Raw genomic sequence first — 24,036 nt, 5'->3', positions numbered from 1 at the left:
TGTGTGTGAGGAGTGTGTCAGCAGGGGGGAGCCCCACCGTAATGTGTGTGAGGAGTGTGTCAGCAGGGGGGAGCCCCACTGTAATGTGTCTGAGGAGTGTGTCAGCATGGGGGGAGCCCCACTGTAATGTGTGTGAGGAGTGTGTCAGCAGAGGGGAGCCCCACCGTAATGTGTGTGAGGAGTGTGTCAGCAGGGGGGAGCCCCACTGTAATGTGTCTGAGGAGTGTGTCAGCATGGGGGGAGCCCCACTGTAATGTGTGTGAGGAGTGTGTCAGCAGAGGGGAGCCCCACCGTAATGTGTGTGAGGAGTGTGTCAGCAGGGGGGAGCCCCACTGTAATGTGTGTGAGGAGTGTGTCAGCAGGGGGGAGCCCCACTGTAATGTGTGTGAGGAGTGCGTCAGCATGGGGGGAGCCCCACTGTAATGTGTGTGAGGAGTGTGTCAGCAGGGAGGAGCCCCACTGTAATGTGTGTGTCAGCAGGGGGGAGCCCCACTGTAATGTGTGTGAGGAGCGTGTCAGCAGGGGGGAGCCCCACTGTAATGTGTGTGAGGAGCGTGTCAGCAGGGGGGAGCCCCACTGTAATGTGTGTGAGGAGTGTGTCAGCAGAGGGGAGCCCCACCGTAATGTGTGTGTCAGCAGGGGGGAGCCCCACTGTAATGTGTGTGAGGAGCGTGTCAGCAGGGGGGAGCCCCACTGTAATGTGTGTGAGGAGCGTGTCAGCAGGGGGGAGCCCCACTGTAATGTGTGTGAGGAGTGTGTCAGCAGAGGGGAGCCCCACCGTAATGTGTGTGAGGAGTGTGTCAGCAGGGGGGAGCCCCACCGTAATGTGTGTGAGGAGTGCGTCAGCAGGGGGGAGCCCCACTGTAATGTGTCTGAGGAGTGTGTCAGCATGGGGGGAGCCCCACTGTAATGTGTGTGAGGAGCGTGTCAGCAGGGAGGAGCCCCACTGTAATGTGTGTGTCAGCAGGGGGGAGCCCCACTGTAATGTGTGTGAGGAGCGTGTCAGCAGGGGGGAGCCCCACTGTAATGTGTGTGAGGAGTGTGTCAGCAGGGGGGAGCCCCACTGTAATGTGTCTGAGGAGTGTGTCAGCATGGGGGGAGCCCCACTGTAATGTGTGTGAGGAGCGTGTCAGCAGGGAGGAGCCCCACTGTAATGTGTGTGTCAGCAGGGGGGAGCCCCACTGTAATGTGTGTGAGGAGCGTGTCAGCAGGGGGGAGCCCCACTGTAATGTGTGTGAGGAGTGCGTCAGCATGGGGGGAGCCCCACTGTAATGTGTGTGAGGAGTGTGTCAACAGGGGGGAGCCCCACTGTAATGTGTGTGAGGAGTGTGTCAGCAGGGGGGAGCCCCACTGTAATGTGTGTGAGGAGTGTGTCAACAGGGGGGAGCCCCACTGTAATGTGTGTGAGGAGTGTGTCAGCAGGGGGGAGCCCCACTGTAATGTGTGTGAGGAGTGCGTCAGCATGGGGGGAGCCCCACTGTAATGTGTGTGAGGAGTGTGTCAGCAGGGAGGAGCCCCACTGTAATGTGTGTGTCAGCAGGGGGGAGCCCCACTGTAATGTGTGTGAGGAGCGTGTCAACAGGGGGGAGCCCCATCGTAATGTGTGTGAGGAGTGTGTCAGCAGGGGGGAGCCCCACTGTAATGTGTGTGAGGAGTGCGTCAGCATGGGGGGAGCCCCACTGTAATGTGTGTGAGGAGTGTGTCAGCAGGGAGGAGCCCCACTGTAATGTGTGTGTCAGCAGGGGGGAGCCCCACTGTAATGTGTGTGAGGAGCGTGTCAGCAGGGGGGAGCCCCACTGTAATGTGTGTGAGGAGTGCGTCAGCATGGGGGGAGCCCCACTGTAATGTGTGTGAGGAGTGTGTCAGCAGAGGGGAGCCCCACCGTAATGTGTGTGAGGAGTGTGTCAGCAGGGGGGAGCCCCACTGTAATGTGTGTGAGGAGTGTGTCAGCAGGGGGGAGCCCCACCGTAATGTGTGTGAGGAGTGTGTCAGCAGGGGGGAGCCCCACTGTAATGTGTGTGAGGAGTGCGTCAGCATGGGGGGAGCCCCACTGTAATGTGTGTGAGGAGCGTGTCAGCAGGGAGGAGCCCCACTGTAATGTGTGTGTCAGCAGGGGGGAGCCCCACTGTAATGTGTGTGAGGAGCGTGTCAGCAGGGGGGAGCCCCACTGTAATGTGTGTGAGGAGTGTGTCAGCAGAGGGGAGCCCCACCGTAATGTGTGTGAGGAGTGTGTCAGCAGGGGGGAGCCCCACTGTAATGTGTCTGAGGAGTGTGTCAGCATGGGGGGAGCCCCACTGTAATGTGTGTGAGGAGCGTGTCAGCAGGGAGGAGCCCCACTGTAATGTGTGTGTCAGCAGGGGGGAGCCCCACTGTAATGTGTGTGAGGAGCGTGTCAGCAGGGGGGAGCCCCACTGTAATGTGTGTGAGGAGTGCGTCAGCATGGGGGGAGCCCCACTGTAATGTGTGTGAGGAGTGTGTCAGCAGGGGGGAGCCCCACTGTAATGTGTGTGAGGAGTGTGTCAGCAGAGGGGAGCCCCACCGTAATGTGTGTGAGGAGTGTGTCAGCAGGGGGGAGCCCCACTGTAATGTGTGTGAGGAGTGTGTCAGCAGGGGGGAGCCCCACTGTAATGTGTGTGAGGAGTGTGTCAGCAGAGGGGAGCCCCACCGTAATGTGTGTGAGGAGTGTGTCAGCAGGGGGGAGCCCCACTGTAATGTGTGTGAGGAGTGTGTCAGCAGGGGGGAGCCCCACTGTAATGTGTGTGAGGAGTGTGTCAGCAGGGGGGAGCCCCACCGTAATGTGTGTGAGGAGTGTGTCAGCAGGGGGGAGCCCCACTGTAATGTGTGTGAGGAGTGCGTCAGCATGGGGGGAGCCCCACTGTAATGTGTGTGAGGAGCGTGTCAGCAGGGAGGAGCCCCACTGTAATGTGTGTGTCAGCAGGGGGGAGCCCCACTGTAATGTGTGTGAGGAGCGTGTCAGCAGGGGGGAGCCCCACTGTAATGTGTGTGAGGAGTGCGTCAGCATGGGGGGAGCCCCACTGTAATGTGTGTGAGGAGTGTGTCAGCAGAGGGGAGCCCCACCGTAATGTGTGTGAGGAGTGTGTCAGCAGGGGGGAGCCCCACTGTAATGTGTCTGAGGAGTGTGTCAGCATGGGGGGAGCCCCACTGTAATGTGTGTGAGGAGCGTGTCAGCAGGGAGGAGCCCCACTGTAATGTGTGTGTCAGCAGGGGGGAGCCCCACTGTAATGTGTGTGAGGAGCGTGTCAGCAGGGGGGAGCCCCACTGTAATGTGTGTGAGGAGTGTGTCAGCAGGGGGGAGCCCCACTGTAATGTGTGTGAGGAGTGTGTCAGCAGGGGGGAGCCCCACTGTAATGTGTGTGAGGAGCGTGTCAGCAGGGGGGAGCCCCACCGTAATGTGGGTGAGGAGTGAGAATTGCTGAAAGTATACAGCGGGATGCATAAATGTTTTCCTATCTGCATGAGACAGAGCTGGATATCTTACTACATATTTTAAGTACAGTAGTACCTAGGTATATGTCCTTCATCCATTCCAGATCATTAGACTTACACCAAACAGGATGTATACCAAAGAAATTTTTCCCGTAAGAAATAAAGGGAAAATTATTAATCCGTTCCCATAAAAAAAAATCCTGTTGTTATTGGCATGTTGTAGATTGAAGGGGTTGTATAACATAAACACTGCTTAATACTAAAATACATACATACAAGCAATTAGATTAAATAAATGAAAAGAGAGTTATAGCACGAGTTGTTCACTGAATGGTTGCAACTGGCGTACTGACGCTCGTGGGCAGTCATGGCTTTGTCTCGAGAGAGGTAAACCAGGGTAGCGCGTGGCGTCGTAACTCATTTTGACCCATACAAGTTCTAGCACGTGAATCGTATTCAAAACAAAGGTCGTATACCAAGCAATTTTTTGTTTGCAACAGGACGTACACCAAATTGGACTTATTCCAAAATGGACGAATACTGAGGTACCACTCTACATGCATAATATACATGCAGTATTTATTCTGGAAAGATCCAGAAAACTGTTAGACATACCACATCCTGTTCATATCAGGTTTGCCCATGTGCAGTTACCGTTCTCAATCTAGCAAGACTTGTTTTGTATGTAAATGGAAGGAAGGTGCCGGAGCTTATCTATACTACAGCAGAAGTTAACCAAAGCCATTAAAGAGACCATCAAAGACTGAATAGGCTCTCCCCATTTTCAAGATACGGAATGGAAGTATCAGTTTGTCGAAAAGCTACTGTAGTGAAGTCTAACAAAGTCTTAAATATCTTACAGTAACTATGAATTCTATTTTTGAAACAAAAACAAGAAACGGAGCCCATGCATAGCATTTTGTCAACACGACTGTTGTTACATAAAACCACTTGGAGAAGCGATATCACACCTCCATTTCTGTACTGTGCTCTTCCGCGAAGAGAGAAGGCCAAGAAAAGCAGGGCTGCATTTCAGCGTGTCGGGGACGCGCCCATTTTAGGCCACTAAGTGTGAGTGTCTGCGTCATAATGTCGTGAAACACGGGGAGCAGGTTGTCAAAGCCAGAATGGCATAGGTTTGTCGTACCATCCTGGACAATACATGAGGGCATTTTGTATTATGGGTGCATAAAATGGAAAATAATGGCTTGCCTTTTAGAGATTTACAGCTCTGGAAAAAATAAAGAGAAAATATATTTTTTAAAAATTAGCATTTTTTTAATCCTGGCTTAATCCTGGTTCTGCTGGCAGAAGGCTACACTGCACGGCAGGCAGCTTCCAGGCTCAAAGTTTCTAAGACAGCAGTACACAAGAACAACGTGAACCAAGAGACACTGACAATAACCAAAAACCAGCCTTGTAGTGGGCAGAAGCAACTTTCTAATGCCAGAGATGGCCGTCAACTCATCCGGCAGTGTCTCATAAATCAGAGGATTCAATTGACCTTCAACAAGAACAAGAAATACTAAGCGGTGTGCCGTTACGAACTGCTAGGGCAATTCATAACAAGTTCCTACAAGCACGACTGAAGACCCATGAAGCAAAGAAGAAGCCCTTCATCTATGAGAAGCAGGGAAGAGCCAGGCTGGAGTTTGCAAAAAAATGTATATTTTACACATGTGTTTTTATAGAATATTCTATGTTCCCTTCAAAGCACCGAAAGTGCTTTGTTAGCCTGTCAGACATCGACTTGATGCTGGTGCCCAACGCTGGGTTTGGCGAAGCTCCTGAGATCTGCGTCCAGGGCAGGACATCAAAGACAAAAAAACCCAGCGACGCCAGGGGGGGGGCGCAGATGCGGGGAGAAGGCATGACACAACCTGTCCTCCTGTCAGGCGGCTGCATGCGCGTGAGTCCGACACAGAATCACAAATGAGGGGCGCGAAAGGCAACGAAACAGCGACACAGCAGCTGTCAGAAGTCAGACGCCGCTCCCCTGTGAGGAACAGCGAGGATGACGATTTCCCCACTGCCGCTTTGAAAGCCGGCAAGGAGCAATTAAAATTAATTCCGTGGTATAGGCTGACGACTTGGGACGGCCATGCCGAATGAGCTCTGATCTGCCCAGAACCTTCTGTCAATGGCGGCCATCTGGACTTCCCGGAACCGCTATCCTGAATCTGTGATCTAAGTGGCTCATGGTGCTGTGAACCAGAGCCGAAAGATAACAAAGACATGGGTCACACACTTAGCTACATCTACCGATATTAAAGCCACTTGATCGTTTCCAATGGCAAAGGCGACAGTCGCTTTTCCAAGGGCAGAGGACATCACGTTTCATTGTGTAGAACTGGCTCTTATTCGAAGGCAGGCAGGATGATCATTGCACACTCTAGTCTGCTGTCCTGTTCAGCTGCTAGAAGGAATCATCAAATTACTAAGGATTATAACCTGTAAAATTATAAAGCTATAAACTGCTCTTCCTTTCATACAGCCAGGGCTGTCACTGAAGACACTGCATCAGTCCTTATTTGACTGTACTGCAGTTAAACCATGTTTCTCTACGTGGCTCCCGAGACTAGACACAGAGCTGTTACAGTGTGTTGTTCAGCTGCACCACGATGACTTCTGGGGGAACCTTTTTGTCACCGTGGTAACACAGAAGCTCTGTCATAAACTATGAAGGGGGACAGGACCATTAGTGACACCCGTGCAGGGGAGATGCAGCAGCGTGGTCCAAAGGTGAGTCAGAGATACACTTTGGTCAGCTTCAGCTCAGTCCTCTGGGCCTTGTGGACAAGACCAAAGCACAACTGTTCCGTCTGGCATGTTCGAAAGCGCTGGGCAATTTTTAAAACAAACGGGGAGGAGGACACAGAAACAACAATCATAACAATAACAGACATTAAATAAAAATAAAAATTTTATATTTGACTTGGAGAGGGTGGAATTCAACAGCACAGACCGTGGAAGATGCTTCAGTGGTTTCTGCTTGGCAAACAAATCGTTACGCAGGGACATCTGCTAGAAGTGGAGTTAATAGCTTCTTCTTGCGAGTCGGTGATTTGCTGAGATGCAACGAGTGGAAAAATGGATTCATTCTTAATGAAATTCCCCAGGAGCCACATGTGTGTCACCTCCTGCTTCCTCTCCTACAGCCGTGCTCTTAGCAACTTCCAGCAAAAGAATGAAACTGTTTGTTCCTGCAGGTCAACCCATCCTGCCTAGGACAATAAAACTAGCTTTTCTTGAGCATCCAAGGACCAGAGTGAGAAACCCTGTTGATTTTCAAAAGTAACAGCTTCTCAAATCGGGTGTGACTGGCCCATGTCTGGAGCTCTGCTGGGTTAGATTTAGTACCAATGTCTGGTGCCTGGATGATGTATGTTTAACATCATCTACATGCTCATCAACAAATTCCATGACCCCACACGCCCTAGAGAAGACAGCACTGTCATCCACCCTCACCAGTATAGACCAGTATAGGCATGCTTCACTGTGGAATGAACACGATGCCCAAATGGTTTAGATTAGCATTTACTTCGTCTCTTAATAGGCTGAATGGGCCTCATTCATGCCAGGGAATTGCATCCTGCACCACTGCAGAGCTGCCAGATCACTACACCGTGGGAGCTAGCAATTCAGCCCATAGGTTACTTTTGGCAGTCACCGCATGTTCACTCGTCCGTTTGTCGAGGAGGATGACTCATCTGACCATATGACTGCAAGTCTGTGTTACACTTTGTTAGGAAATGGGCATTTTTAGATATAATGAGGGCTTTATGCACTAGAATGCAATTCAAGTATTTATCCCTGGGAAGCCGTCGACCTGCTGTCCTTAATGTGACTCAGTGCTTGTGCTCAAAGTCCGGTATCGTACTTAACTGTCCGCATGCCATTACACACATAGTGCCAGAGACGTAAGTATCGTCACCAGGAGTGTCCGTGTGCACTGTGCCTGTGCAACCCAGATTTTGGGCCTAGTGGACTTTTTGGATAGTCAGATTGACAGTCTGCCAGTCTACTTTAATATCATCGCTATGTACATGCACCGACTGGAACTGTCTGCATTTCCGGACACATGTATGCTGAAGTCCTCACCCATGATCACACATGGACACTAACGGCATGCAGAAAAGTGAAAATTACACTAGGCTTTAGTTTGCCGTAGTTCAAGGTTATTTATCTATGTTGTCTTGCATTGCGCACCAAAGCATATCAAAGCTACGTGTGCTTTTTTGTTGTCTGTTGTCCATAGCTGATGATTTCTTTCCTTCATCCATACTGGAAACCCAGAAGAAACCTCACAACAACATGGGAGAACCTTCAAGCTCCTAAGGCAGGGGTGGAGACCCAAATCCCAATCCCAGAGGCAGGAGGCAACAGTGCTAATCCCTGCAACACCGTGCCACTCCTATTTTCAGCTACCATGTTTCAAGAACTGTTTGAATTCCCAAAAAAGTTACTCTGGATATAATCGCGGCAGGCTGCAGCACCATTACCCCTCTCCAGCAACAACCGTGATCGTCTGCTTCTTTGGAAACGCCGGAATGTAATTTAATGTAAGCATCTGGGTGGCTGGTTAACTTGGAATGCAGGTCAAAATGAAGCAGCCCAGTCTGGCGATTCAGCCAATGAAACGGATCTTTTGTGGTTTCTCTCAGTCAGAAGGTTTGTGCTGCAGGAGTACTGCACCGTGTCAATAATTCTCTTTGTGAACCTTCCCACTGGCTGGGCCTGTCATTTCGAGTATGGTGCCCCCTGGAGATGGCTATAGACATTACATCGATTATAAATGAGGGCAGACCTAGCAGCATGTGTCACATTTTACCTCTAATTCAGTCCCTCCACTAGCAGCCCCAGCACGACCAACTTCTCTGTAAGTGTTCATGACAGCAGCCATGGAGTAGCTGCTCCCAAATCAGCCCAGCACTACACAGTCTGACCACAACTGGAGAGCTTTAGGCACTGCGGTACTCAGAGGCCCTGAACACCAGCGCTGAACGCTAAAAGGCTTGTAGGGAACCCCAGCACCTTCGTAACCGTGCTGTACTCCGACTGCGGAGCCCTGTGCTCCAGCCCTGTGACCCCTGAGAGAGACAGCACGACCCAAAGCACGTCTGCGTGTTTGGGGATCACTGTGGACACTGCTGTTGTGATCTTCGTGTGACCCAACGCAGAGGCGCAACCTTAGCAGAACCAAGTGAAGTTGACACGATGATGCCATTTCAACCCTCTCTGTTAGCAATCTCACCATGTCGTGTAGCTGCATTCTTCAAGAAGGACTTTGGCAATCTAGATGAATATGTGTGCAAATGAGGAGAAACGTGCACATAACTCAAATAGACTAGAGCACCCCATCCCCCGCGAATAGAGCAGTATTTATGAATGCGGTCCTGCAGTCGAGGCTCCCAGTCACATCACTTATGCAGACCATCCATCTCTCCCAAAAGCTGCAAGCGATACCAGGCTCCAGCACAGGTCTCATTTGTCAGCATTTCAGCTGTATCAACCTGGAGACCCAAAAGGTCTTTACAAAGTTGGTCTGCAGTCGGACAGGGGCAGACATCTTGTTCCTAGGATGATACACTGGACATTAATTAGCTTCAAACTCCAGAACATTAGTTTGTGTCAGAGCAACAAGAGAGATAAAGAAAATTGGGTTTATTAAGAGGGTGCTGAGTACAATACAGTGTCAGGCAAAATAGCACACACTGAAGTACACCCCCGCAATGCCTTCAGTCCTGTGCTCTATGGCAGGGAGCCTCTCCGGACTGCGAGGTGCTAAACCGAACCCAGAACTGAACCAGAGCCCAGAGAATGAACCAAAAGTCTGAACCAACAATAAATCCAAATCACAGAACTAAATTAAACCTCAGAATGAAGCGATTAGAAACAGATTCAAAAACCCACCAAGCCAGACCAAGAGAACAGACTGGCTAGGAAGAAGCAAATCACACAGCTGAAGAAGGAGCCGCTGCTCAGGACGAGCCTAAATGCGCTGATGGTAGGTATGGCTGATCCCACATATGGGTCATGGACAGGTGGGCGGGGTCATGGGGAAGTCTGCGCGGCCGGGGGGAGGTGGGCGGGACTATGGGGAGGTGGGCGGCAGGTAGGCACTGAACCGGATTTTGGATCGGATGTCACACTTCGATTGTAACCACACAGCAAGATATTTTTGATTAAATATTATCAAAACCTACATGTATGACATTTAAAATTGAGCATATAATAGAAATTTACAGTTCCACAATCTGAAATGAATTTATTTGTGTTTAATGGCTTGTGAGGGTTTAGTCCAGGGGTCTCCAACTCCGGTCCTGGAGAGCTACCATCCAGTAGGTTTTCTGTCCCACTTGGCTTCTGATGAGCCACACCTGTTCCTGGTGTTTGCCTGAGAGCTGGTGTGGCTAGAGCTGGATAGTAGCTCTGCAGGACCAGAGTTGGAGATCCCTGGGTTAGTCTATTAATAAATGCTCAGCATAGTTAAAAAGGCTGGGCCCCCCGTGGGGAAGGGGGTGCCCCCCCCCCAAAAAAAAAAAAACTGAGGACGTTTAATATTCAGGTGCCCCTATACAGTGCTGGGCCCCCTCCATCTGCCGGAGCATCATATCAGATACAAATGACTTGTGACTAAATCATTAATATTACAGTTTGATGTTCAGTTGGTTTGCCTTGTAAAGTCATTTATAGATTGACACGATAAAATCTTATAAAGCTAATGGCAAGATGCACAAGCATAGCTTCTGATTGTAGGTCCTGGTTTCCTTCCGCACCTTCAGAAAGAGCTGCTTTGTGTCAGACCAAGCTTGTGAGTTCAGGTGACCCTCATGAGGGTCTTGGAGGTTCGCCGGCAGCTACGCAGATTTGCGAGCGCACATGCCACCTTCAAATTCGCTCTCTTTCCCCGGGCAACAAACTACCATCACCCTCGTAAGGTTTCCACCACTGGGCCGTACTGTTTGGCATGTCTAGTTTCAGTTGACCCCCATCGGGTTCCACATGTTCTGAAAACCAAAACTGCCGGATGTGTCCTGCAATGTGGCAAAATGATTTTATCAATACGTGACTTTATAACAAGACATGATTTCAGACAGTAGCTTGATGCAATGAGATGCTGCCTACAAGCTACCAAGCCCAACGTGTGACATGCTACTGGAGGATCCCCTCTTTTCAGAAGATGGAGACACTGGGCTCCTCTATTGACGTTCAAAGACGGCCACCCTTCTACATCTGCCTGTTCGTTCAGGGGAAAAGAATGCATCGACCGCCGTCAGACGAAGCACAAATGAGTCCGCCACGCATGAGCGCAGAATGCGCCGCTGACAGACTGCTAATTGGCTCTTGCGAAGGCTGCAATTCGTCTGGGGGCTTGGGGTCTGGCAGCCTGGCTCGCTCGTACCCCAGCACCCCCACGCACCAGCTCATGCGGGAATACAGAGCACAGACGCCGGCGGATTCTCACACCCACAAAGTGATACTGTGTGCACAGTGCCTTCTGAACCAAGCACTGTGGTGCTTCCGGAAAATTCCCCAGGATGGCCGAAATGGGCGTAGAGCTCAGCATATACTGGGTTATAAAATGTTTACTGCTGTCCCCGATGCACAGTCTCTGACTGTCATTTTTATTCTTTTGATCGCATCCGGAGGCAACCGATGCATCCTTTATACTTGGGGCCGAAATGACATCCTGGGATTTTACTGATTTTTACAAGAACGGTCAAGTACACATATCGAATACTTCCCACCTTCCCAAAAGAAAATCTTGCTGTATACAATAGTGTTTGTTTTTGTCTCATCAGAAATAAATCACAGATTAATGAATTCGGACCTTTTTCTCTGAAGCCCCCCCTAAGAGAAATAAAGAGCAGAAGAATAAATCAATCTAAGACAAATGATCCTGTCCAGCAGGAGAATAACAAAAGCAGATAGCAGCAGTTCTGTGCTCGAAGGCTACACAGGGTCTTTCATTTGACCACTCAGACACATTAGTGATACTGTGTATATCTGCAGGCTCATTCATATGACAATCTTTTGGATCTTACTGTTACTTGAAGAACTGATTATTTCAGGCATATGAGTTTCAGTGTAGTGAGAGGGAACAAAAGCATTATAAGATGTTAAATTGGGATCGGCTTGAGACGAGAGAAAGGCTATGTCTCAGGAGCTGAAATCAAGAAGTATGAGAAAATGGACAAAATCTCATATTGATGTTAAACCGGGCTTAGTTACAGGAGAAGTAGGCTGGACAAAGAAGAGATCTTATTTTGAATTTTACTTTTCTCAGGGTTTGGATACCACACCGGCAGCGGATTTCCACCACTAGACTATAACACGAAGACCATCCCCACTAATGCCTGCCAGAATACACCAGCAAGGGGCCGATTATGAAGATTGACTGTGGCTCCCCTCCACAGTTTATGAAGTTCCCCATGTGACCATTAATCCTGATATAAACAAGCATCATTTTTCACACTGATGGGGGAACCACAGAAGATGTATCTACAGACAGCTGAGACTCCCTCCTTCAAACATTATATAATGTTACGTAATATTCACGTGAAGGAATCAGAGAGGAGGATCTGGCTAGGCTTAGTTCTGCCTTATTACAGTTCCGGTAACCTGGAATAATTCTCACTAAGACCAGACTGCTTACATAAACCTCAGTGTAGGTTCTTCCCAGGCTTGTGTCTACTGGACACGAGGTTTTCAATTCTGAAAGTAATATAATAGTCAAGTGGAGTGAGTGCTGTAGAAGGTGACATCTAAGTCAATATGGACCTGTGAATTGTTCATTTTGACCTGGGCTTCAAATTCTCCAACTGCTGTTTAAGCCACAAGCTGTTTGGACTCATTATCACAGAGTCGAGTTAAATAAACAAGCGAGAGGCACAGAGTGACCGGACCATTATGTCCAAATGTGCAGAGTCAGAGCTGTGTGTAGCATGACTGCCCTGCTTATCGTTTACAGCATTAAAAATCATCAGTATATTTAAGAACTCTGGGAAGAGCATGTTTTTCAGTCAAACGTACCAAGCGGGACAAGAAGAATCGAATCTGCAGCCAGCATGTGCAAATGGCCCCTTCCTTGCTATGGCCAGTCTCTGGTTCAGGTCTGTGGGCTGACAGTGGTTATACAAGGCGCTGTCAGGCCGGCTAGGCATGAGCAAACGCTTGGTCCAGAGGCCTGACCAGACTATCTGCCCTGAGTCACAGTGTAGCTTCTCAAGCTCCAGCGTCAGAAAAAGCAGCACGACATCATCCAAGCAAACCCTGCTGGTGCGTTCTTCAAAATTTGTGTTTCTGGGACGGGCTCCAGATTCTCAGTGACCCAGTGCTGGTTATGTGGTTAAAGCAAATGACTGGATTTGGACAGTACCGCAAGCTGTGAGCTCTCTGCAGTTCTGTTTCTAGAATCCACTACTTTTTGCAGACATTCTGATGCAGTGGCTTGAAATTGTCCTTTAAAGCAAAACAGAGCATATTTGCCTTTGGTGTTTATTTTTGAGGTTTGCCTTCTGTTGCCTTTGGTGTTTGGCTTTGCAGGCACATCCATAAATCACAGACTGAGGAGCTCTTTGGGGTAAGGTAGGCAGTGGGGGTGTGAGCCTATCTGCCGTCTCCAGGGGGAGGTGCTTGATGGCAGCGGGACTGTGTGGACGGGAAGAGCTGATGAAGAGCACTTGCGAAAGTAACAGCTGGTGCGGAAGGACCTCAGCAAGAAGTGTCCTGGTGGGGGGGGGATGGATCGGAGCAGGACGCCTGAAAGCCCCAGCACCCCACGTCCATCTCCATCCAAACCCTTTAATGCCCTTGTCGTCACTCAGGATGACAACAGCAACAGCGTGGGGGGGGGGGGACCCCAAAGACACAAAGCTACTCAAACTCATCACTGCTCGAAGGTCCAGCGGAAGGCAAGCAGCTCGAATGAAGTGTCAAGCACCAGAAATTAGTAAATCATTTTTTAAAACTGTACATATACTGAACAAAAATATAAACGCAACACTCTTGTTTCTGCTCCCATTTTTCATGAGATGGACTTAAAGACCTACAATTCATTCCAGATACACAATATTACCATTTCTCTCAAACATTTCTCACAAATCAGTCTAAATGTGTGATAGTGAGCACTTCTGCTTTGCTGAGATAATCCATCCCACCTCACAGGTGTGCCACATCAAGATGCTGATCTGACATCATGGGTAGTGCACAGGTGTACCTTATACTGCCCACAATAAAAGGCCACCCTGGAATGTGCAGTTTTTTGCTTTATTGGGGGTCTGGGGACTCGGAACCGGTCAGTATCTGGTGTGACCACCATTTGCCTCATGCAATGCAACACATCTTCTTCGCATAGAGTTTATCAGATTGTCAATTGTGGCCTGTGGAATGTTGGTCCACTCCTCTTCAATGGCTGTGCGAAGTTGTTGGATATTAGTGGGAACTGGTACACGCTGTCGTATACGCCGGTCAAGCACATCCCAAACATGCTCAACGGGTGACATGTCCGGTGAGTATGCTGGCCATGCAAGAACTGGGACATTTTCAGCTTCCAAGAACTGTGTACAGATCCTTGCAACATGGGGCCGTGCATTATCTGTCTGAGTGGCTGGTCTCAGACGATCTTGGAGGTGAACCTGCTGGATGTGGAAGTCCTGGGCTGGTGTGGTTACATGTGGTCTGCGGTTGTGAGGCCGGTTGGATGTACTGCCATATTCTCTGAAACGCCTTTGGAGACGGCTTATGGTTGAGAAATGAACATTCAATGCACGAGCAACAGATCTGGTTGACATTCCTGCTGTCAGCATGCCAATTGCACGCTCCCTCAATGCTTGTGGCATCTGTGGCATTTTGCTGTGAGACAAAACTGCACATTCCAGGGTGGCCTTTTATTGTGGGCAGTATAAGGTACACCTGTGCACTACCCATGATGTCAGATCAGCATCTTGATGTGGCACACCTGTGAGGTGGGATGGATTATCTCAGCAAAGCAGAAGTGCTCACTATCACACATTTAGACTGATTTGTGAGAAATGTTTGAGAGAAATGGTAATATTGTGTATCTGGAATGAATTGTAGATCTTTAAGTCCATCTCATAAAAAATGGGAGCAAAAACAAAAGTGTTGCGTTTATATTTTTGTTCAGTGTAAATCCCTGATATGCTAATAAGGAAGTATGTATTTATGTATCTATGTATGAATGGATGAATGAACAGATGGATGGATGGATGGATGGATGGATGGATAAATCCAAAACTGTGGTCTGTATGTCTCTGTATGTATCTCTTTGTGTGTCTATGTTTTCAAAACTGTGTACTGCAAATGGCATACTGCATACTGTACCCAGTATATACTGTATACTGTGTGCTGTTAGTCAGTGTAGTACCCAGAATGTCAGCTGTTTCATAAGAGTTTTGTAGTATGCTGTGCTTTTACATTAAAAGGGAAGCCTTTTAAATCCATAGTAACTATTACCCACGGACAAGGCAGCTTTTAAAACAGGGTTTTTGTGCTTACTTCAAATAAAATTATTAAAAATAATAACCAAACAGTTAGCTAAAGCATCCCATCTATTGAGCCCGATGTGTATTGAAAGGTCAGGTACATTGAAATGTGTAGTCAATTACATGAATGAATAAAATGACAAAGCAATCCGGGCAAACAACTATGCATATATACACATACTGTAAAAGAATTAAATATATTAATAAATAAATAGCAAACCATAACTACTCATAATCAGATCTAGATAAATTGATCAAAATCACAGTGACATGTAGCTCATCTTTAGTTCATATTTTTTGCATACTGCATAATACATGTTACTTTTTGGGCCAAATCAGTATATACTAAGACACAGAGGAACACGTTCGACGTCGGCGGCATCCTCAGCAGTGGCAGCCGCATCATCCATCCGTGCCGAATACACGTGAATAATTCAGAAGCGCAGGGAGCACAGCTGCCTGCGCAGTGGCGTGGGGCTGCAAGACAGCGAGCACCAGGCCAGGCCTGGAGCCTTTGATCAGAGGGCAGCTCTCAGGCCTTGCAGCCACCTCTCCGCCTCCTCCCGCTGGCAGGGAGTCACATCGGCAGCAGTAATTGGCTCAAATCAGTCATCCTCACCCTGATTCCTTTATGTTTGTGATTCGCATCTGCGCGATCCACATTCAGCAAGAACATCGCTATTCATTGTCATACCTGCAGCATTCCTAATGTCTTTTTCAATCATGTATTTCTGAGTGGTGCTCGCATATATTGTTGAAATGAAAGCAAATACACATATAAACTACCGGTCAAAATTTTTTCACACCAGAGGTCTTTACCACTTTTCCATTTATTTCATAAACTATTTCATGAAATGTTTTACTCTTGTTAAGCATTGGACAGTTGTGTGAACAACTATATATGAAAATATAAGTCAAATAAGTTTCTTATAATATGGAAAGAGAATTTAACAGTGCATGTCTAACATCCTACGACATCCTAACTGGCTCTGTGATGACATCTCATGAAACATCAGCACTTAATGCCCCTTGCAGAAATAATGTCTTGAATTTTCCCTGCTCTTATAACAGCAAGAGGAGGTTCCTTTGATGAATCGAAGATATTATACTTTCTTGCTAATAAAGGTACTCAGATGGTGAACATACTGTAAAAATGTAGCAAAGAATATTGAGTGTATTTTTAGTAAATGTTAAGTGAGTAATATACAAATGCGGAAAATCTCAGTGTGTGCAAAAATGTTTAATTGGTAGTGCACTTGTTTGCTTATATTGCTTGCTTTAAACAGGTCAAGACGTGACGTTCACCTTTAAGTGACCTTCCCCTTTAATTATTTGGCAGACGATTTTCTCCACATGGCTCGATGTCCTGAGCGCTGTCTGCAGGTGCTAACAGCTGCAGTATCCTTTTTGCATGGCACCACCCCCTGGGGCACATTGCACCATGCTGGAGTGGCCCTCAGCAACCCCGAGGCACCTCACATGCTGCCCAGGCCCAGCTTAGAAGCGGGCAGCTTGATGCCAATTACCTACCATGCATCTGCCTGACACTGTTGGGCGCCCTGCCAACATGCCTGGAGCTGGTGCCTTCCTGGACACGCTGGCAGGGTCTCCAGCGTCTCCTGCTATAGTTACAGGTCAACAACTGTCAATCACCTGCCAACCAGCTGTCCTTGCATAGACCCAGCTGACTGTTTATAAACATTTATCTTATAAATTATCTATAATGCTGACAATTAACCTTGAGTTTGTAATGCCAAGATACCAAGGCTGACCTGATTTGGCATAAAAAACCGTTGAAGTCTGTCAAAATGATCATAATGATTTCCCATAAACGTCAAAAGAACATAATCTTCTAGCACATTATTTTTATATAAGACGAGCCCAAACCCACCAAACTGAGCACTGTTGTCCGCGATCCCTTGCGTCTCAATGAAAGCAGTGATTCACAAATAAATAAGTAAATCCAAGCAACTCTTGAAGACATGATGTGAAAGCTGCCAGATCGACAAATGTATTCTACTTTTAACAGCGACATTTACCTTCTCATGCCGCATTTTCCAAACTCAGTTTTATTTATACACGAGTTGTAATGTTCAGGCTGGATGCTGGGGGCCGGGAGGGGTTGCAATGGTAATTAAGGCAAACTGTAGCTTGCGGAGTGGCTGCATGTGCTCGCCTCGTCAGCCTCAGATGGCCATTAACTCCCCCCCCCCCACAATGAGCAAGGGGCTCATTTTCACTGCATGGTTTCTTTGTAGCACCTAAACAGCATATTTCGAGCACTGGAAATTTTAATAAACTCAAATCATTCTTATTTCAGATTTCAGAGTTATGTTGTCCATTTAAAGACCACTTTTTCAGAGATGGATCTAGGAAAAAAAGGTTTAAGGAGTCACGTATGATTTAAAAACAGTTTTAAGGGAGTATGGAACACGCCTGAAGGTCGCCAAGATAAACCCACTTCTGTACTGCCCTCACTACAGGAATCCCATGTCCAAACCCATACTGGGACCAAAAAATCAGCATAAATATTTTCTTATTCATCTGGTCAGCATATCCTCCATGACCTTTGGCATGCAGACGGGAGATGTGCCATGTCACTGTCACTCAGGAAGTCCGCGGACTACAGATTCAGCTACATGCCATTCAGGCTTTCCAAAGCTCCCACGCAACAGTCCTCACAAACGGCCATGTCAAAGCCAAAATCTCACTAAACCCCAGCAACACTGCATTACTGTTCAGGTTTTGGTTTGAGAGTTTACCGCCGCGTTTCCCAATCTCGATCTCGGGGACCCACAGACGGTCCAGATTTTTGCTCCTTCCCAGCTCCCTGTCCGACAATCCACATTTAAAACATGGGTCTGCAAGTCTGCAAGGACAGGCTTGGGAAACACTGGTGTGACGAATTACCCTATGCTGACTACTTGTTTAATCCTTTTTGCATTGTGTCCTTGTCAGGGTCCCATCAATGAGCTCTCCCTGTCATTTGTATTGCAGTCTGGATGCTAAAGGGACTCTAGCAAGAAAGTAAACAGCCCTACGGTGAAGGTGACACAACATGTGTTTGTTTTGCATTGAAGAAGAGTCTCTCTGTATTGCCGCTTTTCTACTGGCACACAGGAACCGAGCTGTACCCGAGCTGTACCCGAGCCGTACCCGAGCCGTACCCGAGCCGTACCCGAGCCGTACCCGAGCTGAGAAGAGAGACTATTTACACCGGGGTTCCAGCTTGTTTCGGGTTTCTACTGCAAAAAGGCCGACTCAGAAAAGGCATTGCCAAGTTTGGAGAGCGACAGTGATATAAAACAGAAGAGACAGTAATTTACCATGATGTAAATACCCGAAGATACCCGATTCAGTGATTCAGTAATCGCATGACTGCCCAAAAAGTGAACACCACCTAAAAACACAGCTGTGGCCAGTGGGCTGTCTTTTAACATACTCAAACAGACGTTTCCCACTGGAAGCTGTTGGAATTAAAATGAGATAGCGTTAAGACAGCTGTCTGGATGATTCTGCTGCATAAATATAGGTTGTGATCATTTAAATTATTAAGGCATGATCCAGGATCGGTGTAATGTACAGAAATAACCCACCGGGGAGCTTATGCAGCACACTATGCTGACACAAGCACATTTTCCACTGAAATATGGGCGTAATAGTGAATACAGAGTAAATAACATAACAATATGAAATTGGCGCTGTTCAAATCTTCCAAGGAAAAAAGAAACTAAATACATCACAGATCTGTAGCCATGGTGATGTGTAGCCCCACCTTCCCGCACCCCCAGGGGTTTGAATCCCGCCCTCTCTGCAGGTTTCCTTTGGGTATACTGGTGACTTCCCACAAATCCAACTTTTCAATTACTGGCCTGCTGAAATTCCCATGGTGTGACTTTTTGACTGGCATGCCGTCCAGTTTGTACCCCCCCCCCCCCCCCCCCCCCTCGCCTTGTGCCCTACACTGCCGGGGACAGGCTACAGACCCCATTGCAACCCTGTAATGGGAAAGCAGTTGTAAGATGGAGGGATGTTTACAGATAAACCATAGCACATAAAACATAAATAACTCATATCTTCCAAACACCGGCCAAGCTCTGTTCCAGGTCGTTAAGCGAATTGGTGATGAAGCCATGATCCACTCCGTACTAACATTTCAAGCACACTGTGCTGGTAGTGGGTTTGTGTCAACCATCTTTAGATATTGTTTCGATGCCACCTTTGCACCTTTTATAATATTTTAGTGTATTTATAAACGTTTATACAGTAGTATGCTATATACTGTAATAAACAGAATAGAGAAAATCAGCTCTAATATACGTACATTGTGCATACTGTAGACGTACATCATTTTAATTTATTCTGAATAAGAAAAGGTCTAAAGGAAACTCCAACTTCATAACTTTGTTTTAACTGCTTGGTGCTTCCATGACCAAAGTTCTCATACAGCAAACGATACCAAATGGTTGGACAGCTGGTTATATCTCCGGGCAGTTAATAAAGAAGTAGGTTGTTAAGTGAGGAGGGCCTGTATATGTTTGATTTCCTTTGAAATATATACAGATCTTAAATATCTTCACATCACTTTGCTTCAGTAAGTACCAGAGCAGTAATTCTTGTTTCCTGAATCAGTAAATTTGAATGTAAATCATAAATGACACACTTTCTCCTTCAGGTATCCCATCATAACACTCCAGAGGACCAAGAGATATCCCTCTTTATAATGAGGGAGCACCCCACCTCTATCTCCATGGTGACTCACTGATACCTTCAGCTTCACTGCACCTGTAATGTGCTGCATCTTCGGGCCCAGATGTTTGTGTTCATCTACTGCAGTGGAAAGTGCTTTATATATCTGACCTCACAACCACACTAGTAAATTCGCTCTCGCAGAGAGCAGCTGCTGTACCGGAGAGCGAAAACCTTCGAGCACCTTTTTTAAAGACCCTTTTTCCCACTCTGGTCCCATTCTGCAGGAGAAGACCCTTCAAAATGGGTCCTTCAGAGAACCTTGATAATGAGTGACAAGGGCATAGTGTTGGGTTGAGCTTTGGGGGAGGTTGAGGTCTACACCTATTTAAGCGGGTCCAGGGGGTTGGATTGGCTGGGTTTGATTGTCCCCCCCCCATGAAGAGTGAACCCTGAACCGCTGTCCAACCGAAAATCAAGCATAGGGTCCACATGGGTCTGCTCAGAATTTAAAATGATGGATTTTTGAAACAAAAATATATTAAACAGTTATCACAATTGCAAAGTATATCTATTAGAGACTCAGCTGCCTGTCAGGAATATGGTCTAGATATCTGTCAAACTGTCATTTATAAGTCATTAGTGACAGGCAGCTGATGGCCCTGCATTTATCAGGGGCTTGGGTGTTGCTTTGACCTCCATCTTTGACCTGATGTCTATCACCCAGTTCCATGCCTGATACTCACTGAACGATGCTACAGCCAGAACGAGCGTCACCGCGATGGAGAACCAGGACACCCACAGCGCCTTCTTCCGGTAGCTCTGGGCCTCATGGGGCTTCAGGCGTGTGCTGCTCTCCAGCAGGCCTGCAGGGGGCAGTGAGAGAACGGCCAGTGAATGCAAACCTTGTCAAACATACATCAAGGCCTGGACATACGCCTTTGCATGCGGACTGTGTTCACGTATCCGCCAGGGGATTCCGGACATGGAACTTTTCAGACTTTTCTGGTCAAATCCAGACATGAGCAGAACGGATGGAAGGAGGAAAGTATAATATTCTTGAGCTTTCAGAAAAGTTGGCTGTCATTTTGCACTGTTTAACATCAGGCATTTCACAACAGGCTATAACAGCACCTTACAGCCTGGGGAAATCTACCAGAGGCAAGTAGAGTCACACATGTTGCATTGAATGCAAGACACAATTGAATGACTTTTTTCCAGACGAGTCAAGGAACAGAGTCATGGCAAGAAACAGCAATCCAAAGAGGACTTCTGGATGGTTACATTTTTTGGTAAAACAGTACTAGAATTTGTCTGAGACTGTTATACAATCTGTTAATATTTTTGTGTTTGGAATAAACTGCAATGTGCCATTTCTATGTGTGAAGCATTTTTATAGTCTTTACACAGCAGGTAACTAAGTATCAGAATTTTAAATTATGGATATTTGAAACAAAAATATATTAAATATTTATCACGATTGCAAAGTGTGTCTATTAGAAACTGGTAAACAATGTGAACCATCAATTACAAAAGGACAAATACTCTCATAACTACATCAAACGAGTTCCTGCTCCACTTTATAAATTATTTTGTGGATTTCAAATTTTACTTTGGATTTCAATTTTTGAGTTAAATCAAGTCAAATAAGTCAAGTCAAATAGGCTAGATCAAACAAATGTCTATATTGCCAAACTTCTTTGCGTAGGTGCTCTTCAAACACGTCAATGTTGTTTGTGTTTTTGTGTTAGTGTCAAACATGCACAGTGGGTGATGTCCGGAAAGGTAGGGGGCTGCACCGACACAAAATCTTGATGCTGCAAGCGTTCAACCTGAGAACTGCCTTTACATCACTCACGTTACAAATGTCAGGCAGACACATCCACATGTACGAATTGCGAGAAGTACGAACAGGCCTACACTCATATCTGATTGTGTCATTTGGAAATCTCAGAGATGCGAGAGGAAAATGAGACCCATACAGGGTTGTATCTTGCTGGAGATAGTTACCACCAACACTCCAAGGCTCCCATACCACCAATGGACTAATAACACTTGAGCACGGTTGTCAAACTCAAGTGTTTGGGGCAACATTCTAGTTTCTACAGTGATCTATGCTCAAGTAGCCACTTAAAGATATACATGAATTATGTATCAACCATGACTGACACTGCTAGAGACCTACACTTATATTACCGAGATGCTGCCCGGGGTCTCTGATGCTCGATCAGACACCATGCAAGGAGGGTGGTCCTTTCCCCAAAATTAAATGAGTCCAAGGGCACTAATCCTGCCCACTCCGAATCCACACATTCACCAAAACAAGACGGCCGAGAGAAGATGAGCAAATCATCATTCTCCATGGAAACGTCTAAACATCCCTTGAACGTCACCAGGTCTTCCGCCAGAGCATTTCACCGTTCACGTCACTGGAGACACGCGCCAAACCGACAGGAGGACTGGAAACGCAGAGATTTGCAGCAGCAGCGCTACGCACTCTTTGAAGATCTGAGGATGACATAATCAAGTTCACTGTGATGTATTCTCATACACAAAGATGCCTCAGTTTATATGAAGAATCCAGTTATCAGAGAGCATGATGTTTTTGGCCGTGTTACAGCTTCTCAGACTTGTGTTCTGTCGTGTGGAAGTTCCATGGGAGAGTGATGCACTCGAGTTTGAAATCATTTAGTCAGTGTTTTGTGGGCTCTTTGACTGTCAGAAGTTTGACTTTAGATCTTCAGCTGAGTCTTCATAGCTGGCAAGAACTGACAAGAAAGGAGGTAGCTTTAAAACCACCTTAGCAGTTGTGAAACATGCAGCTTTAGACACTTTGAGGAAAAGCAGATTTCAGGGTGTTGTAAGATCACTGGCTTTTATTTTATGCAGGACTCTGGCACCAAGGAGTTGTCAATACCTTTGTTCCCCTACACTATATATATATAAGACTACACTACGGATTTCTCACAAAATACTTGAACAACATATCCATAACATGACATTGACATTTAAACTTTGCAATTATTTAACATAGAATTTCACTTCTTTAAACTCGTTTCCGAAGTCGTATATCTATGAAGTATCATGCAGTTAAAAAGGGCAATGAATATGGTTTGCTTATGCACAAAAAAAGACGCTTCTATCACTAAACGTTTTTCAAAAAAATAATTTAACTGTATGAAATTAAGCACAAGTAAAACGTATATTACGTCACAAATGAAAAAGAAAATCGGTTTTTATTTATTGTTAAAAAAGTAATTTTCAGCAAATGCAGGTTGAATTTCTTAGGTGATTTGACAATGGTTTTAACTATGAAAATTCTGCTCAATGACATCAATGCACAGCCTAGTATTCGTTTAAAATTTGCTCTAAATATATGCGATTGCCTAAAGAAACTTAAAAACTTAAAGTTTTTAAATGTTTAGTGTATATTCTGAGCACGAAGCACTTGCATCGGACTCTTGCAACCATAGCAAGCAGCTGTTATATACAATGGTACACAATTGTTGTATACTGATAAACTGTTATATTATGTGGCATGCGCTTCTAATAAGCATATTAATAGATTTTGGCAAACAGCTTTCACATACCTCCTATTTCCACCCCAGTATAACTTGCCCTCGTTAAGAAAGAGTTATTTAAATGTAAAGCGTTGATATTTACCTTGGCCTTCAATGCTGTCAGTTATCTTCATCTCCTGGTCCTGGTTAATAATGACAGGGTCGCCCTGGCTTGTGGTTATGGTAGGGTTATGCTCCGGAGCCGCACACTGTCCGTTCAGAACCGGGTCCACGATGGAGCGGTCTGTCACGGGACAATTCTCTGGAGGTAAAGAGTCAGTCATCGCTGTTTAGTTTCACTTTCAGATAAAGATCTCAAATTATTTCACACGGGAGCGAGAAGTGCAGCCGGCCAGCTTGCGGATGGAGTGGAGTGGGCGAGCAAACCCGCTCTGGGCACGGCCCCTCACTGCATCAAACGACAGACCCGCCCTCCCACACCGAGCCGCTAACTAGAGAGCAGAGACTGCAGCAGGCAGGGTTCATTAAGGTGAGCTCCGCTTCTGGGAGGTGCCGGACTGCGCTCAGTCTGTGTCGGGCTTCGGCACTCAGCTACGTGCTTGAAGCACCGACAGCGCAGCGCGCCGATGGCACGTCGCTGTGCGGATCCCTGCGCGTCTCCTGGCATGGGAAGGCTTTTCATATCACACTTTTTCCCCTGTGTGAAAAAACAAACAGCGCACAGTAGGTGCATACAGTACATTACCTTGTCTTAACTGTGTGTGTATCTAGTCTACTGTAGCCACATGTGAGAGCCAGGACAACCGGAGATAAATTCCATCTATGTCTGAACATGCTGAAAACTGAATTATTAAAATTAAACAAACAAAATT

General features: G+C 46.7%; 1 protein-coding gene across 1 annotated transcript in view; it reads right to left on the bottom strand.

Moving 5' to 3' along the window:
* The window catches only part of LOC125709743 (transmembrane protein 163-like), a 38,461-nt gene extending 14,760 nt beyond the window's left edge, over positions 1–23,701 (bottom strand). Inside the window, exons 1-2 of the mRNA XM_048978494.1 lie at positions 23,307–23,701; positions 20,390–20,509 (exon numbers count right to left, since the gene is read on the bottom strand). Of these exons, the coding sequence (XP_048834451.1) occupies positions 20,390–20,509; positions 23,307–23,487 (301 nt within the window). The 5' untranslated portion in view covers positions 23,488–23,701. The remainder of the gene's footprint in view (positions 1–20,389; positions 20,510–23,306) is intronic.
* Between the last annotated feature and the right edge of the window lie 335 nt (positions 23,702–24,036).

This window comes from Brienomyrus brachyistius, chromosome 16, assembly GCF_023856365.1.
Source record: "Brienomyrus brachyistius isolate T26 chromosome 16, BBRACH_0.4, whole genome shotgun sequence".
Lineage (NCBI taxonomy): Eukaryota > Metazoa > Chordata > Actinopteri > Osteoglossiformes > Mormyridae > Brienomyrus > Brienomyrus brachyistius.
Note: the sequence above shows the minus strand (reverse complement) of the source record. Positions and strands in the feature narration are given on the sequence as shown.